The following is a 15,552-nucleotide window of genomic DNA, read 5'->3' on the forward strand; positions in this document are numbered from 1 at the left end:
GTGTTATAGCTAAGAAGACTCAAGGCTGTAATCGCTGCCAAAGGTTCTTCAACAAAGTACTGAGTTAAGGGTCTGAATACTTATTTTTTATTAAATATTTCTAAAACCTGTTTTTGCTTTGTCATCATGGGGTATCGTGTGTAGATTTATGAAGGGGCAAACAATTTAAGCAGTTTTAGAATAAGGCTCTAACGTAACGAAATGTGGAAAAAGTCAAGGGGTTTGAATACTTTACGAAAGCACTGTATGTGTATACACACACCACCAGTCAAAAGGGGTTATTTTATTTTTTGTATTTCCTACATTGAAGAATAATAGTGAAGTCAAACTATGAAACAGGTATATGGAATCATGTAGTAAGAAAGTGTTACCCCGAATCAAAATATATTTTATATTTGAGATTCTTCAAGTAGCCACCGTTTGCCTTGGTGACAGCTTTGCACACTCTTGGAATTCTCTCAAACAGCTTCATGAGGTAGTCACCTGGAATGGATTTCAATTCAATGTGCCTTGTTAAAAGTTTATTGGTGTAATTTCTTTACTTCATAATGTATTTGAGCCAATCAGTTGTGTTGTGACAAGGTAGGGGTGGTATACAGAAGATGGTGTTTTACCAAGTCCACATTATGGATCAGTCCAAATAAGCAAAGAGAAACGACAGTCCATCATTACTTAAAGACATGATGGTCAGTCAATCTGAACAATGTCAAGAACTTTGAAAGTTTCTGCAAGAACAGTTTTAAAAACCAAGCGCTATGGTGAAACTGGGTCTCATGTGGACTGCCACAGGAAAGGAAGACCCAGCTTTACCTCTACTCTAGAGGATAAGTTCATTAGAGTTAACATGGTCGAATTGTTGCAAAGAAACCACTACTAAAGGACACCGATAAGAAGAAGAGACTTGTTTGGGTCAAGAAACACAAGCAATGGACATTAGACCGGTGGAAATGAGTCCAAATTTGAGATTTTTGCTTCCAACTTTGTGAGACGCAGAGTAGGTGAACGGATTATCTCTGTACGTGTGGTTCACACCATGAAGCATGGAGGAAGAGGTGTGATGGTCAGTAACTCAACAGGACAATGACCCAACACACCTCCAGGCTGCGTAAGGGCTATTTGACGAAGGAGAGTGATGGAGTGCTGCATCAGATCACCTGGCCTCCACAATCACCCGACCTCAACCCTATTGTGATGGTTTGAGATGAGTTGAACCGCAGAGTGAAAGAAAAGCAGCCAACAAGTGCTGAGCATATGAGGGAACTCCTTCAAGACTGTTGAAGCATTCCTCATGAAGCTGGTTGAGAGAATACCAAGTGTGCAAAGCTGTCATCAAGGCAAAGGGTGGCTTCTTTGAAGAATACAAAACAAAATATATTTAGATTTTGAAACACTTTTTTGGTTACTACATGATTCCATATGTGTTATTTCATAGTTTGTCTTCATTATTATTCTACAATCTAGAAAATAAAGAAAAACCCTTGAAGGAGCAGGTGTTTCCAAACTTTTGACTGGTACTGTACACACCAGTGGAGGTTGCTGAGGGGGGAGACGGCTCATAAGAATGGCTGGAACGGAACGAATGGAATGGCATCAAACCACGCTTCTGATTTACTGATTTTATTCTACTCAGTCTGCTGCAGCCATTACCACGAGCCCGTCCTCCCTAATTAAAGATGCCACGAACCTCCTGTAATACACACACACACACGCAGAGTGTACAAAACATTAGGAACACCTTCCAAATATTGAGTTGCACCCCCCCTTTCCCCTCAGAACAGCCTCAATTCATCTGGGAATGGACTCTACAAGGTATCTAAAGCTGGATGTCCTTTGGGTGGTGGGCTAGCCTTGACACCAACAGGAAACTGTGGGCATGGAAAACACAGCAGCATTGCAGTTCTTGACACACTCAAACAGGTGCGCCTGGAACATACCACATTCAAAGGCACTTTAATATTTTGTCTTCCCATTCAACCTCTAAATGGCACACATACACAATCTATGTCTCAATTGTCTCTAGGCTTAAAAATCATTGTTTAACCCGTCTCCTCCCCTTCAACTACAACAGCCTTTCTTAAAGTATGTTAATGGTGGGTCGCGATGTGTCAGAGTAAATGTATAATTATTTAATGAATTATTGGAATTGATTTGGCCAAGTGCAACTGCGGTCTTTGCTCAGTTTGGCAGCTGCGCGATAGGAAGATGCCCTGGTCTTTTTTCTGGAGTTTTGTTGAAGATCACTCCGCGACACACGCTGCAGCGTTGTGGTTCAGCAGCAGGCGATGCGCCGTGGTTCAGCAGCAGACGATTCGTAGTCGTTCAGCAGCAGACGATGCGCTGTCAACCACAGACTCGCCATCAAATAGTGTCATGCTACAAGTTCTGACTGAGCTCAATCGTCATGAAAAGCCAATACACCGAAGAGTTTCTCCCTCTTTCACACAAACTTCGAGAAATAACGAGAAGCTCCCTCAATGTTTTTTGTTCGGGGAAGCGCTTAGTAATGAGTCAATCAAAACGAACAAATTCCTATAACGACACGTCCTGACCAAACATCCACAGCGTGACGGTGTACCCAGGGAATTATTTCAGAACAGGGCAGAATGCTTCAGGAAAGTGCTTCCACAGTGGAAAAGTCAGTCAGCTAGCAGGGCATTGTCATTCTATAAACAGATGATGAGCAGAAATAAGGGAATACTAACTCTCATAGTAGTATATGAGAGTTTCTCTTTAAAACAATCCCCTGGCCTTGTACACAGCTAATAGCTAACGTTAGCCAAAGCAAGCTAACTAGCTACTGATAAGTGCAACCCTAAGTAACAGTACAGATGAAGATGAAACATTCAGGCCTACTGTACATTTTACTGTATAAATTGTTGGAACTGTTGCTGTTAAAATACAAATCATAATTTCTATTCTGAACTGGAATAAACTGATTGAAGCCAGATACTTTTTGAGACAAACCCACACACAGTTCTGGGTTGCTCATCTGCAGCAAGAAGCCGTCTCCTGTCTGCCTGAGAAAGCAGTACATGTTCTGGTGAAGTTTGGCACCACATGCCCATGTCAGTCAGGGTTCTCAACTCTGGATTACTTAAACACGTACAGAAACAGTCTCAATGCTGAGCATGACCTCGGTGTTGTACTGTCAAAAACTGATCCCAGAATAGACCTGCTTGTTGAAAACGTCAACCAGCCACACACCTCATTAGGACTGTGTGTGTGTGTTTCCTGGTCTACATCTGTGTGATTGTTTTTTAAAATATTTTATTTTATATTTTATTTAACTAGGCAAGTCAGTTAAGAACTATTTCTTAATTACAATTATGGCCTATGGCGGCCAAACCTGGTCAACGCTGGGATAATTGCGTGCCGCCTGTGGGACTCCCAATCTCGTCAGGATGTGATACAGCCTGGATCAATCAGTTTGTTCCAGTTCAGAATAAAAATTACGACTTCTATTTTAACAGCAACAGCTCCAACCTAAACTTTCTTTCGACAATAATTTCTACAGTTGCACTATCAAAAAGCTTGCGTGTCAGTTCTGTTATGCATCTGTGTGATGTGATCAATCAGTTTGTTCCAGTTCAGAATTTAAATTATTTATTGAATTTTAACAGCAACAGTTCCAACCCAGACTGATATGTAAGAGTTTTTAAATGGGGGAAAATAAACATGAAAAGCTATTGGATATGGCTATTTAATTTCATTGTTATTCGTTTTTGGCTACATTGCATTTGTTTTATGCATAAGGGCAATGAAATGTACCAATATTTACGTATAGTTTAATACGTTCCTAAGCTTGGGTCTCAGGAAATGAGAATTTCTCATTTGGGTTCCAGGCTGAAAAAGTTTAAGAACCCCTGATCTACAGATTGAGGTGGAATTAACAAGTGACATCGATAAAGGATCATAGCTTTCACCTGGTCAGTCTGTCATGGAAAGAGCCAGTGTTGCTAATGTTTTCTACACTCAGTGTCTATAGACTAGGCTTGTGGTAGTATTGAGAGCCATGGATGAACTCACTTTTTTAGGTGCATAACTACAGTGGGGAGGAGGGTCAGCTTTTTTAACGCTGGCTTCTTCTGAGCGTTCAGTGTTCTGTCCTCCTGTAAATCACATAGAATGGTACACCCACACAAGCATTGTGAAGACCTATGACAGAACACACATTTTGGGGCCAGAACATCACCTCTGCAGCTTCTGTCATCTTGGTGATCATAGCGCTGACCACGTCATCAGCATCACTGATGAACGTTCCCCCGTCGCGGTTCCGTCGGCGCTTCCCGCTCTGGGCCTTCTTACGAGCCAGCATCACGTCGAAGTCCGACATGAAACTGGTGCTGAATAGAAACAGAGTCAGCCATGCTTCCACTATAGAATGAAAGTATAGTGGCAAGTGGAAATCGACTGATTGAAAACATTGAGATACTCACTCTTGGCCACCACCCCTGTCCACGCCCTCATCAGAGTCAGAGTCATCTGCCATTGCTTTTTTCGCAGAGGCCTGAGATTGGCTCTTATCCCCCTCCAGATCCTCCTGATTGAAACCCTATTGGTGCAGAAAAAACAAAGTCAGCCGTAGGGAACTTGAATCAGATGCGGTATAGTTTCGGTGTTTAGACAATTCCCGAGAGTCCCTAAACCTTTGGGGGCGGTTTCCCAGACACATTAAACTTGATTTATGATTGGGAAACCGACCCTTGGTGTTCACAGATCTGAAAGGACTGGATATGGTAGTTTGACCTTTTCACGTTTGACGTTATGCCGGTATTTGATGTTACTGAATAATAAAGGTTCTAGGGTAAATGTGTTTTATGGGGAATGCATGACCCCAGGCTGGCAACAAATGAATTCTAAGTGTTTTTAAAGGCTTGCTCCAATCTTCAACCAAACTTACTGTGCATTCGGGAAAGTATTCAGACCACTTCACTTTTTGTTACAGCCTTATTCTAAAATGGATTCAAATAAAACTCAATCTACACACAATACCCCATAATGACAAAGCAAAAACATTTTTTTTTAAATACACTTTTGCCCATTTATTAGCTAAAAACAGAAATACCTTATTCACATAAATATTCTGACTCTTTTTACTCAGGTGCACCCTGTTTCTGTTGATAATCCTTGAGAAGTTTCTACAACTTGATTGGTGTCTACCTGTGGTAAATTCTATGAATTGGATTTGGAAAGGCACACCTGTCTATATAAAAATTCCCACAGTTGACAGTGCATGTCAGTTATAAATTATACTTTGGATGGTGTATCAATACACCCAATCACTACAAAGACGCTTTGTCCTGAATACAAAGCATTATGTTTGGGGCAAATCTAACATCACTGAGTACCAATCTACATACTTTCAAGCATGGTGGTGGCTGCATCATGTTATGGGTATGCTCTTCATCGGCAAGGACTAGGGAGTTTTTTAGGGGGGATGAAAATAAACATTATAGCGCTAAGCACAGACAAAATCCTACAAAAAAATATAGTTCAGTCTGCTTTCCAACAGACACTTGGAGACAAATTCACCTTTCAGCAGGACAATAACTTAAAACACAAGGCCAAATTTACACTGGAGTTTCTTACCAAGATGACAAATGTTCCTGAGTGGTATAGTTACCGGTTTGACTTTAATTAGTTTGAAAATCTATGGCAAGATTTGAACATGGCTGTCTAGTAATGATCAACAATAAGAGTTTAAAAAACAAAACAGGCAAATATTGTACAATCCAGGTGTGCAAAGCTCTAAGAGACACTGTATTTTATTTCTCAATATTCTTTAAAAATATATAATTTCTTTCACTTTGTCAGAGTATTTTGTGTAGATTCAAAATAAATAAATCTATCCATTTTAATCCCATCTTGTAACAACAAAATGTCAAGGAGTTTGACTACTTTCGGAAGGCACTGTATCTACCTCATACTCCTCCTGCACATGGACTTGGTACTGGCACCCCATGTATATAGCCAAGTTATCTTTACTCACTGTGTATATAATGACTTTGCTATTATTTCTCTATTTTCTTTCTCTCTGCATTGATGGGAAGATACCATAAGTAAGCATTTCACTGTTGTTCATGAAGCATGTGTCGAATAAAATTTGATTTGTACAACTCACCGTAAACTCTTCCCCCTCTTCATCGCCAGAGTCACCAAAAATGTCTGCAATCATTTTCCTATTCGAGAGAGAGCATACCATACTGACTACAACACACACATCCTTTCAGTACATACAGTGCATTCGGAAAGTATTCAGACCCCTTCACTTTTCCACATTTTGTTACGTTACAGCCTCATTCTGGGGCGGCAGGGTAGCCTAGTGGTTAGAGCGTTGGGCTAGTAACCGGAAGGTTGTAAGTTCAAACCCCCGAGCTGACAAGGTACAAATCTGTCGTTCTGCCCCTGAAGAGGCAGTTAACCCACTCCTAGGCCGTCATTGAAAATAAGAATTTGTTCTTAACTGACTTGCCAGGTAAAATAAAGGTTAAAAAAATTCTAAAATGGACTAAATACATTTTTTCCTCATCATTCTACACACAATGACAAAGCAAAAATAGTATTCAGAACCTTTGCTATGAGTCTTAATTAAGTTTAGGTGCATCCTGTTTCCATTGATCATCCTTGGTGTTTCTACAACTTGATTGGTGTCCACCGGGGGTAAATAAAATGTATTGGACATGATTTGGAAAGGCCCACCTGTCTATATAAGGTCCCACAGTTGACAGTGCATGTAAGAGCAAAAATCAAGCCATGAGGTCGAAGGAATTGTCCGTAGAGCTCCGAGACAGGATTGTCTCACAGATCTGAGGAAGGGCACCGAAAAATGTCTGCAGCATTGAAGGTCCCCAAGAACACAGTGGCCTCCATCATTCTTAAATGGAGGAAGTTTGGAACCACCAAACCTCTTCCAAGAGCTGGCCGCCCAGCCAAACGGAATAATCGGGGAGAAGGGCCTTGGTCAGGGAGGTGACCAAGAACCCGATAGTCACTCTGACAGAGCTTCAGCTCTACGGAGATGGGAGAACCTCCCAGAAGGACAACCATCTCTGCAGCACTCCACCAATCAGGCTTTTATGGTAGAGTGGCCAGACAGAAGCCACTCCTCAGTAAAAGGCACATGACAGCCTGCTTAGGTGCCTTTTGCCCAAAACTCCAAAGGTCTCTCAGACCATGAGAAACAAGATTATCTGGTCTGGTGAAACCAACATTGAACTCTTTGGCCTGAATGCCAAGCGCCACGTCTGGAGGAAACCTGGCACTATCCCTACGGTGTAGCACGGTGGCGGCAGCATCATGCTGTGGGGATGTTTTATCGCGGCAGGGACTGGGGGAACTAGTCAGGATTGAGGCGAAGGTTCACCTTCCAATAGAACAACGACCTTAAGCACACAGCCAAGACTACACAGGAGTGGCTTGGGAACAAGTCTCAAAGTCCTTGAGTGGCCCAGCCTGAGCCAGGACTTGAACCTGTTCGAACATCTCTGGAGAGACCTAAAAATAGCTGTGCAGTGACCCTCCCCATCCAACCTGACAGAGCTTGAGAAGATCTGCAGAAAAGAATGGGAGAAACTCCTCGAATACAATTGTGCCAAGCTTGTAGCGTCATACCCAATAAGACTCAAAGCTGTAATCGCTGCCAAAGGTGCTTCAACAAAGTACTGAGTAAAGGGTCTGAATAGTTATGTAAATGTAATATTTCAGTTTAATTTATTTAAAAAATAAAACTTTTTTTTTTATATATATTTTTTACTGTTTTTGCTTTGTCATTATGGGGCATTGTTGGTAGATTGATGAGGGGGAAAAAAATGTTCATCCATTTTAGAAAAAGGCTGTAAGGTAAATGTCAAGGGGTCTGAATACTTTCCAAATGCACTGTACATAGCTACTTCATACCACAGCACATTGACCCGGCAATTGTAACTTATTTTTACTCATTGTTATTCACTAAGTATTTATTCCTTTTGTCACCATTTCAATATCAATCTATCTCTAACTCTATTGTTGGAAAAGGACCCATAAGGAACCATTTCACTGTTAGTCTACACCCGTTGTTCACAAAGCATTTGATTGAATTCATGTCAAGTTCCACAATAAAAATACTACTACTTTCATTACAGAAAGAATCTCAAATCGGATAAAAACGAAAGTAAACAAAAATATCATTTGTGTAAGGAAAATCATAACTCAAACTAAAAGGGAGTGTGTGTGGGGGAGAGGGGGATCGGAATACTTACTCTTCCTCGTCGCCTGAATCGCTGTCGCTACCAAACAGTGTTTTCTCGTCCTTCTTCCCTCCTTCCACCTTCTGTCCATCATCCTCGTCTTCGCTTTCTGATCCCAGTTCCCGCAGTTTGGCCATGGTTTTGTCGGGCGCCTCCGAGCCTGCGTCACTGTCGGAGTTGTCATCGTCAGACACGGCGCGGCTCTTCTTCACCACTGAGGAAGAGTCACCACCATTATTATCATCCTCAGCCCCACGGCTCTGACAAAAACTATTTTACATGATTTAACCATGAAGTCCAATTGAGGTCAGAAGACCACTTTTACAAGGGAGACCCAGCCAACAGAGCATGTCAATAAAAAAAACCACACACCTAACACACTACAGTGTACACTATGTAGGAAATAAAGGGTAATTTAAGATGCAGCCTTAATCGCCACACACTAGCTAACTATCAGACTTCAAGATAAGGTGTGCCTCATAAATGGCAACCTATTCCCCATACAGTACATTACTTTTGACTAGAGCCACCCAACTGCACATGCCCAGCTGCCGGTCTGTCATATTACCTGGTTCGTCAGCTTTCTCCTCCTCACCTTCACTGTCTGACAGGATGGCTTTCTTCCTCTTCACTGTAACAGTACATAGACATCAAAATCACATTAACATACAGTGGGGCAAAAAAGTATTTAGTATTTGATTTCACTCTCCCGAAACAGACAACAAATACAACTGGATTCGTTATCCCTTTCTTGCCCTGCCTCCAGTCCACTTACCGATATCTGAACAAGAGAGCCTCATCGAAATTTCAACAAGCAGTTCTGTGAAAATTGAATTTAAATCAGAAGCCACTGCCAGATTTCTGGATAGGGCTGCGCTCAGTATCCTGCCTTGGCAAATCGTGCTGTTAAGACACTGATGCCCTTTGCAACCACGTACCTATGTGAGAGTGGATTCTCAGCCCTCACTAGCATGAAAACTAAATAGTCAGACTGTGTGCGGGAAATGATTTAAGACTGAGACTCTCCAATACAACCCGACATTGCAGAGTTATGTGCATCCATTCAAGGATGCACTCCCTTCTCATTTACCAGTGGTTATTTAAAAAAAATGATTGAACAAATAAGGTTTTATGTGTAAGATGGCTAAATAAAGAGCAAAATTATTGATTATTATATTATTATTTGTGCCCTGGTCCTATAAGAGCTCTTTGTCACTTCCCACAAGCCGGGTGGTGACAAAAACTCACACTCATTCTTATGTTTAATAAATGTATCGTATACTGTGTTTGGCAGGCTTACAATGATGGCAAAAAACAACATTTGAGAGTGCACTGACCCTGGTATGCAGCTGGAGGTTGAATGTTTGAAGGGGTACAGGACTATAAAAAGTTTGGGAACCCTGGTTTAAACAATAACATGGAACTGTTGTAGTATGAATGTGTGTACTAAACCAGAACATGTCGATATCTAGAGCAAGTGAATAGAAAATATATTTGAATAGGGATCAGTAGATTGTGCACTTATCAAGAGTCAACTCTGATGTAAATTGCACCTACTTGGCATCTCGTCGTCATCCTCACTAACTTCCCCCACCAGTTTTGCGGGACTCTCCTTCTCCTGGTCACTGCCTGCAGCTGCTTTCGCTGGCCGAGCCTCCACCTCATCCTCACTGTCGGAGTGCATTACAGCCTTCCACTTCCCTTTATTCTTGCCGCCCTCCTCTCCATCAGACTCTATCTGCGCTTTGTGTTTGGGCGCCTCAATCTCAGAGTCACTGCGTGCAGACGAGTGTCTGCTCCGGGCTGGGGATGGGGGCCGATTCTCGTTCTCAGAGTCGCTCCCGGCTGCATCCCGTTTGGTTTCTTTCTCCTCCATGTCGGAGGTGCTGCCTCCGCGTTTGGGCGGGGACTCCACCATGTCGGAGGTGCTGCCTCCCCGTTTGGGCGGGGACTCCTCCATGTCGGAGGTGCTGCCTCCCCGTTTGGGCGGGGACTCCTCTATGTCGGAGGTGCTGCCTCCGCGTTTGGGCGGGGACTCCTCTATGTCGGAGGTGCTGCCTCCGCGTTTGGGCGGGGACTCCTCTATGTCGGAGGTGCTGCCTCCGCGTTTGGGCGGGGACTCCTCTATGTCGGAGGTGCTGCCTCCGCGTTTGGGAGGGGACTCCTCTATGTCGGAGGTGCTGCCTCCGCGTTTGGGAGGGGACTCCTCTATGTCGGAGGTGCTGCCTCCGCGTTTGGGAGGGGACTCCTCTATGTCGGAGGTGCTGCCTCTGCGTTTGGGAGGGGACTCCTCTATGTCGGAGGTGCTGCCTCCGTGTTTGGGAGGGGACTCCTCTATGTCGGAGGTGCTGCCCCCGCGTTTGGGCGGGGACTCTTCCATGTCGGAGGTGCTGCCTCCGCGTTTGGGCGGGGACTCCTTGTTATCTCTGTCTGCAGGCCCAGGGGCCTCCCCGTCAGAGTCCCTGTCCGCCCGTTCGGGGCACCTGTTGCCTGACCCGCTGGCCACGCCGTTTGTCTCCATGGCCTGAGCAGCTCCCTCACCATCATTATTCTCATCCTGAATAAAAAAAACAGAAATATAAAATGCTTTATAATTCTACAGTTAGGAATGGATACAAGGATCTAGTGTGACCATTTTACTTACATATGTCCCTAAATATTTTGCTGTTCGACCTGAAATTTTTATTTAGTGGCCCTAGAAAAATTATTATTATTTTGTGTCAATTATTACCTAATTTTTCATTGTGCTCCTAAATTTCTGTGTGAGCCTACATTTTTCTTTCCAAAAACGGTCAGCATAGAGCCGTGGGATATTACAGTACCAGTCAATGGTTTGGACACACCTACTCATTCAAGGGTTTTTCTTTATTTTTTACCATTTTCTACATTGTAGAATAATAGTGAAGACTTCAAAACTATGAAATAACACATATGGAATCATGAAGAATCTCACACTTTTTTGTTTACTACAAGTAGCCACCCTTTGCCTTAATGACAACTTTGCACATTCCCACAACCAGCTTCATGAGGTAGTCACCTGGAATGCATTTTAATTAACAGGTGTGACTAGCTAAAAATATTGAGATTTTTGGTTCTAACTGTCGTGTATTTGTGAGACGCAGAGTAGGTGAACAGATGATGTACACATGTGTGGTTTCTACCGTGAAGCATGGAGGAGGTGGTGTGGGGTGCTTTGCTGGTGACACGGTCAGTGATTTATTTTGAATTCAAGGCACACTTAACCAGCATGGCTACCACAGCGATACGCCATCCCATCTGGTTTGCGCTTAGTGGGACTGTCATTTGTTTTTCAACAGGTCCTGGACTTCCTGACGGGCTGCCCCCAGGCGTTGAAGGTAGGAAACAACATCTCCACTTTGTTGATCCTCAACACTGGGGCCATGCACGCCTCCAACAGACGACACAACAGTAGTAGGCTTGATTACCAACAATGACGTGACAGCCTACAGGGAGGAGGTGAGGGCAATTGGAGTGTGGTGCCAGCAAAACAACCTCAAACTCAATGTTAACAAAACAAAGGAGATGATTATGGACTTCGGGTAACAGCAAAGGGAGCACCCCCCTATCCACATCAACGGGACAGCCGTGGAGAAGGTGGAAAGTTTAGTTCCTCGGCGTACACATCACGGACAAACTGAAATGGTCCACCCACACAGGCAGTGTGGTCAAGGCGCAACAGCGCCTCTTCAACCTCAGAAGGCTATAGAAATTTGGCTTGTCACCTAAAACCATCAAACTTTTTTGTACCGCCTGGAACAGCAACTGCACCGTCCACAACCGCAAGGCTCGCCAGAGGGTGGTGGGGTCTGCACAACGCATCACCGGGAGCAAACTACCTGCCCACCAGGACACCTACAGCATCCGATGTCACAGGAAGGCCAAAAAGATCTTCAAGGACAACAACCACCCGAGCCACTGCCTCTTCACCCCGCTACCACCCAGAAGGCGGTGCATCAAAGCTGGGCCTGAGACTAAAAAACACCTATCTCAAGGCCATTAGACTGTTAAACAGCCATCATTGACACAGAAAGGCTGCTGCCTACATACAGACTCGAAATCATTGGCCACTTCAACAAATGGATCACTAGTCACTTTAATAATGTTTACGCATCTTGCATTACTCATCTCATATGGATATACTGTATTTTATACAATCTATTGCATCTTGCCTATGCAGCTCGGTCATTGCTCATCCATATATTTATATGTACATATTCTTATTCCATTCCTTTACTTAGATGTGTGTATTAGGTAGTTGTGGAATTGTTAAATTACATGTTAGATATTGCTGCACTGTCAGAACTTAGAAGCACAAGCTTTTTGCTACACTCAATAACATCTGCTAACCATGTGTATGTGACCAATAAAATTTGATTTGATTTTGAAACACACCTCCAGGCTGTGTAAAGGCTATTTGACCAAGAAGAAGACTAATGGAATGCAGCATTAGATGACTTGGCATCCACAATCACATGACCTCAACCCAATTGAGATGGTTTGGGATGAGTTGGACCACAGAGTGAAGGAAAAGCAGCCAAAAAGTAATCAGCATATGTGGAAACTCCTTCAAGACTGTTGGAAAAGCATTCCAGGTGAAGCGGGTTAAGAGAATGCCAAGAGTGTGCAAAGCTGTCATCAAGGGTGACGCCTTTGAATCATCTCAAATATAAAATATATTTTATTTGTTTAACACTTTTTTGGTTACTACATGATTCCATATGTGTTATTTCATAGTTTATGTCTTCACTATTATTCTACAATGTAGAAAATAGTCAACTTTTGACTGGTACTGTATATTTATTTTTAAATGTTAAAATCGGTATGTGCAAGATGGTCTGGAAATCAAGAGGGCTTGACCACCATACTGGTTATCTTAACGTCTTGCTTAGATAACTATCCCCTTACCTCAGAGTGGCGTGGCTCATTCCTCATCTCCTCTTCCCCATCCGAACCAGGAGCATGTTCGTCCTGTACCGGGGTGCCACCACCATCTACAGGACCAGGACATAACCAACACTTTTTTTTGGCATTCCAGAATTAATGTTTACAAATATTAGTATCATATACAACGGGCATGAGGACCGTGCACACAATAACAATGATGCAACAGTAACCCTCGTTTTGTCACAGCTGGACTACTGCCCAGTTGTGTGGTCAGGTGCCATATAGGGACTTGGGAAAATTACAGCTGACCCTTAAATGTATACGGAGAGCTAACATTAATAATACGCATGTCAATCTCTCATGGCTCAAAGTAGAGGAAATATTTACTTCATCACTACTTGTTTTTGTAAGAAGTGTTGACAAGAGGAATGCACCGAGCTGTCTGTTTAAACTACTAACACACAGCTCTGACACCCATGCATACCCCACAAGACATACCACCCGAGTGGCCAGAGGGCACACACTTAATGTATTGTAAAACCTGCTGTAAAATGTATTTTAATGTTTAAAATAATATTATAATGTACTTCCTTAGGCTAACGTTAGAAAGCTACAGTATTCTGCGCCGAGCCGGGATCAAAGTAGGTCTTACCAGAGTGGTTCCCGGAGAAGAATTCGTCCTCTTCGCCATCCATTTGTCCGAAGGACACTATGGACAATCAACTCAGTACCTAGGCTCGGCGAATAATCAATTGTATCTGTGGTAATTGAGTCAACGAGAAAATGCAAGTTTCCCGAAACAAGCAATCTGCATCGAAAATGGGCCCTGCTGCTAGCTAGTTAGCAACCACAACTTGAACAATGTCACGATCCAGCTAAGGAAATAAGACCTTCTGGGCAGATGAGTCGGGAAGCTAGCCAGCAATGATAGTGTCTCTGGCCGGTCAACAAATTAAAGCAATAGCTAATTGATCAACATTAGCAAGTAGCTGTATAAAACAGTCCTGCGATGTCCAAAATGGGGTCAAAGGACTGGCGCCGTCATATGCTCATGCGTTCAGTTTAGGTCGCTCTTCGAATGACGTAGTCTTATGCGCATGTATTTATAAATTCTTCGAGACTTGTTGTACAGTAGGCTACCTTACATTAAAGGAAAAGTTTTCTTTTTATAACCAAATCTCTCTTTTTTTAAATGTAAATAGGGTCCAGACACCTTTCTTGAGATTTCACATGTTTTAGAGAAACATACCCCAAACAGCACTGCCTCACCCTCGTTGTGTTGTATTAGGGGCCCTGAAAAAAACATGAACAAAACACATCAAAACGTCATTTTAGAAACGGCAAATCTCTCAGTATAGTGATGCAGGTCTAGATGTTGTACACATGAAATTGTATCATTCCAAACTTCATCCGCAATGTTATATTTATTCCCTTTTCCAGCGGTCCCATTTTCCCATTTGCTGCTACAGGTAACTGCCAAAATAACGGAAACACCAACACCTTATAGGGCGTTGAGACACCACAAGCAGCCAGAACAGTTTCAGTGCACCTTGGTATATATTCTACAAGTGCCTGGAACTTCCTGTGTGGAAGCACTCCATGCTTTCAATATACACTGCTCAAAAAAATAAAGGGAACACAAAAAATAACAGATCCTAGATCTGAATGAATGAAATATTATTATTAAATATTTTTTTCTTTACATAGTTGAATGTGCAGACAACAAAATCACACAAAAATTATCAATGGAAATCAAATTTATCAACCCATGGAGGTCTGGATTTGGAGTCACACTCAAAATTAAAGTGGAAAACCACACTACAGGCTGATCCAACTTTGATGTAATGTCCTTAAAACAAGTCAAAATGAGGCTCAGTAGTGTTTGTGGCCTCCATGTGCCTGTATGACCTCCCTACAACGCCTGGGCATGCTCCTGATGAGGTGGCGGATGGTCTCCTGAGGGATCTCGTCCCAGACCTGGACTAAAGCATCCGGCAACTCCTGGACAGTCTGTGGTGCAACGTGGCGTTGGTGGATGGAGAGAGACATGATGTGCTCAATTGGATTCAGGTCTGGGGAACGGGCAGGCCAGTCCATAGCATCAATGCCTTCCTCTTGCAGGAACTGCTGACACACTCCAGCCACATGAGGTCTAGCATTAGGAGGAACCCGGGGCCAACCGAACCAGCATATGGTCTCACAAGGGGTCTGAGGATCTCATCTCGGTACCTAATGGCAGTCAGGCTACCTCTGGCGAGCACATGGAGGGCTGTGCGGCCACCCAAAGAAAAGCCACCCCACACCATGACTGACCCACCGCCAAACCGGTCATGCTGGAGGATGTTGCAGGCAGCAGAACGTTCTCCACGGCGTCTCCAGACTGTCACGTCTGTCACATGTGCTCAGTGTGAACCTGCTTTCA

General features: G+C 43.2%; 1 protein-coding gene across 4 annotated transcripts in view; it reads right to left on the reverse strand.

Moving 5' to 3' along the window:
* LOC110507317 (protein IWS1 homolog) overlaps nucleotides 1-14,580 on the reverse strand; it is a 26,710-nt gene extending 12,130 nt beyond the window's left edge. Inside the window, exons 1-9 of one of the 4 annotated variants that reach the window (XM_036965826.1) lie at nucleotides 14,380-14,580; nucleotides 13,152-13,237; nucleotides 9,783-10,782; nucleotides 8,794-8,856; nucleotides 8,238-8,439; nucleotides 6,122-6,179; nucleotides 4,437-4,552; nucleotides 4,193-4,343; nucleotides 4,027-4,109 (exon numbers count right to left, since the gene is read on the reverse strand). In XM_036965826.1, the coding sequence (XP_036821721.1) occupies nucleotides 4,027-4,109; nucleotides 4,193-4,343; nucleotides 4,437-4,552; nucleotides 6,122-6,179; nucleotides 8,238-8,439; nucleotides 8,794-8,856; nucleotides 9,783-10,782; nucleotides 13,152-13,178 (1,700 nt within the window). In that variant the 5' untranslated portion in view covers nucleotides 13,179-13,237; nucleotides 14,380-14,580. Of the gene's footprint in view, nucleotides 1-4,026; nucleotides 4,110-4,192; nucleotides 4,344-4,436; nucleotides 4,553-6,121; nucleotides 6,180-8,237; nucleotides 8,440-8,793; nucleotides 8,857-9,782; nucleotides 10,783-13,151; nucleotides 13,238-13,782; nucleotides 14,214-14,379 lie in introns of those variants that run through there. The other 3 variants (XM_036965825.1, XM_036965824.1, XM_021587233.2) reach the window with 3 other exon arrangements.
* Nucleotides 14,581-15,552: the final 972 nt, after the last annotated feature.

This window comes from Oncorhynchus mykiss, chromosome 27, assembly GCF_013265735.2.
Source record: "Oncorhynchus mykiss isolate Arlee chromosome 27, USDA_OmykA_1.1, whole genome shotgun sequence".
Lineage (NCBI taxonomy): Eukaryota > Metazoa > Chordata > Actinopteri > Salmoniformes > Salmonidae > Oncorhynchus > Oncorhynchus mykiss.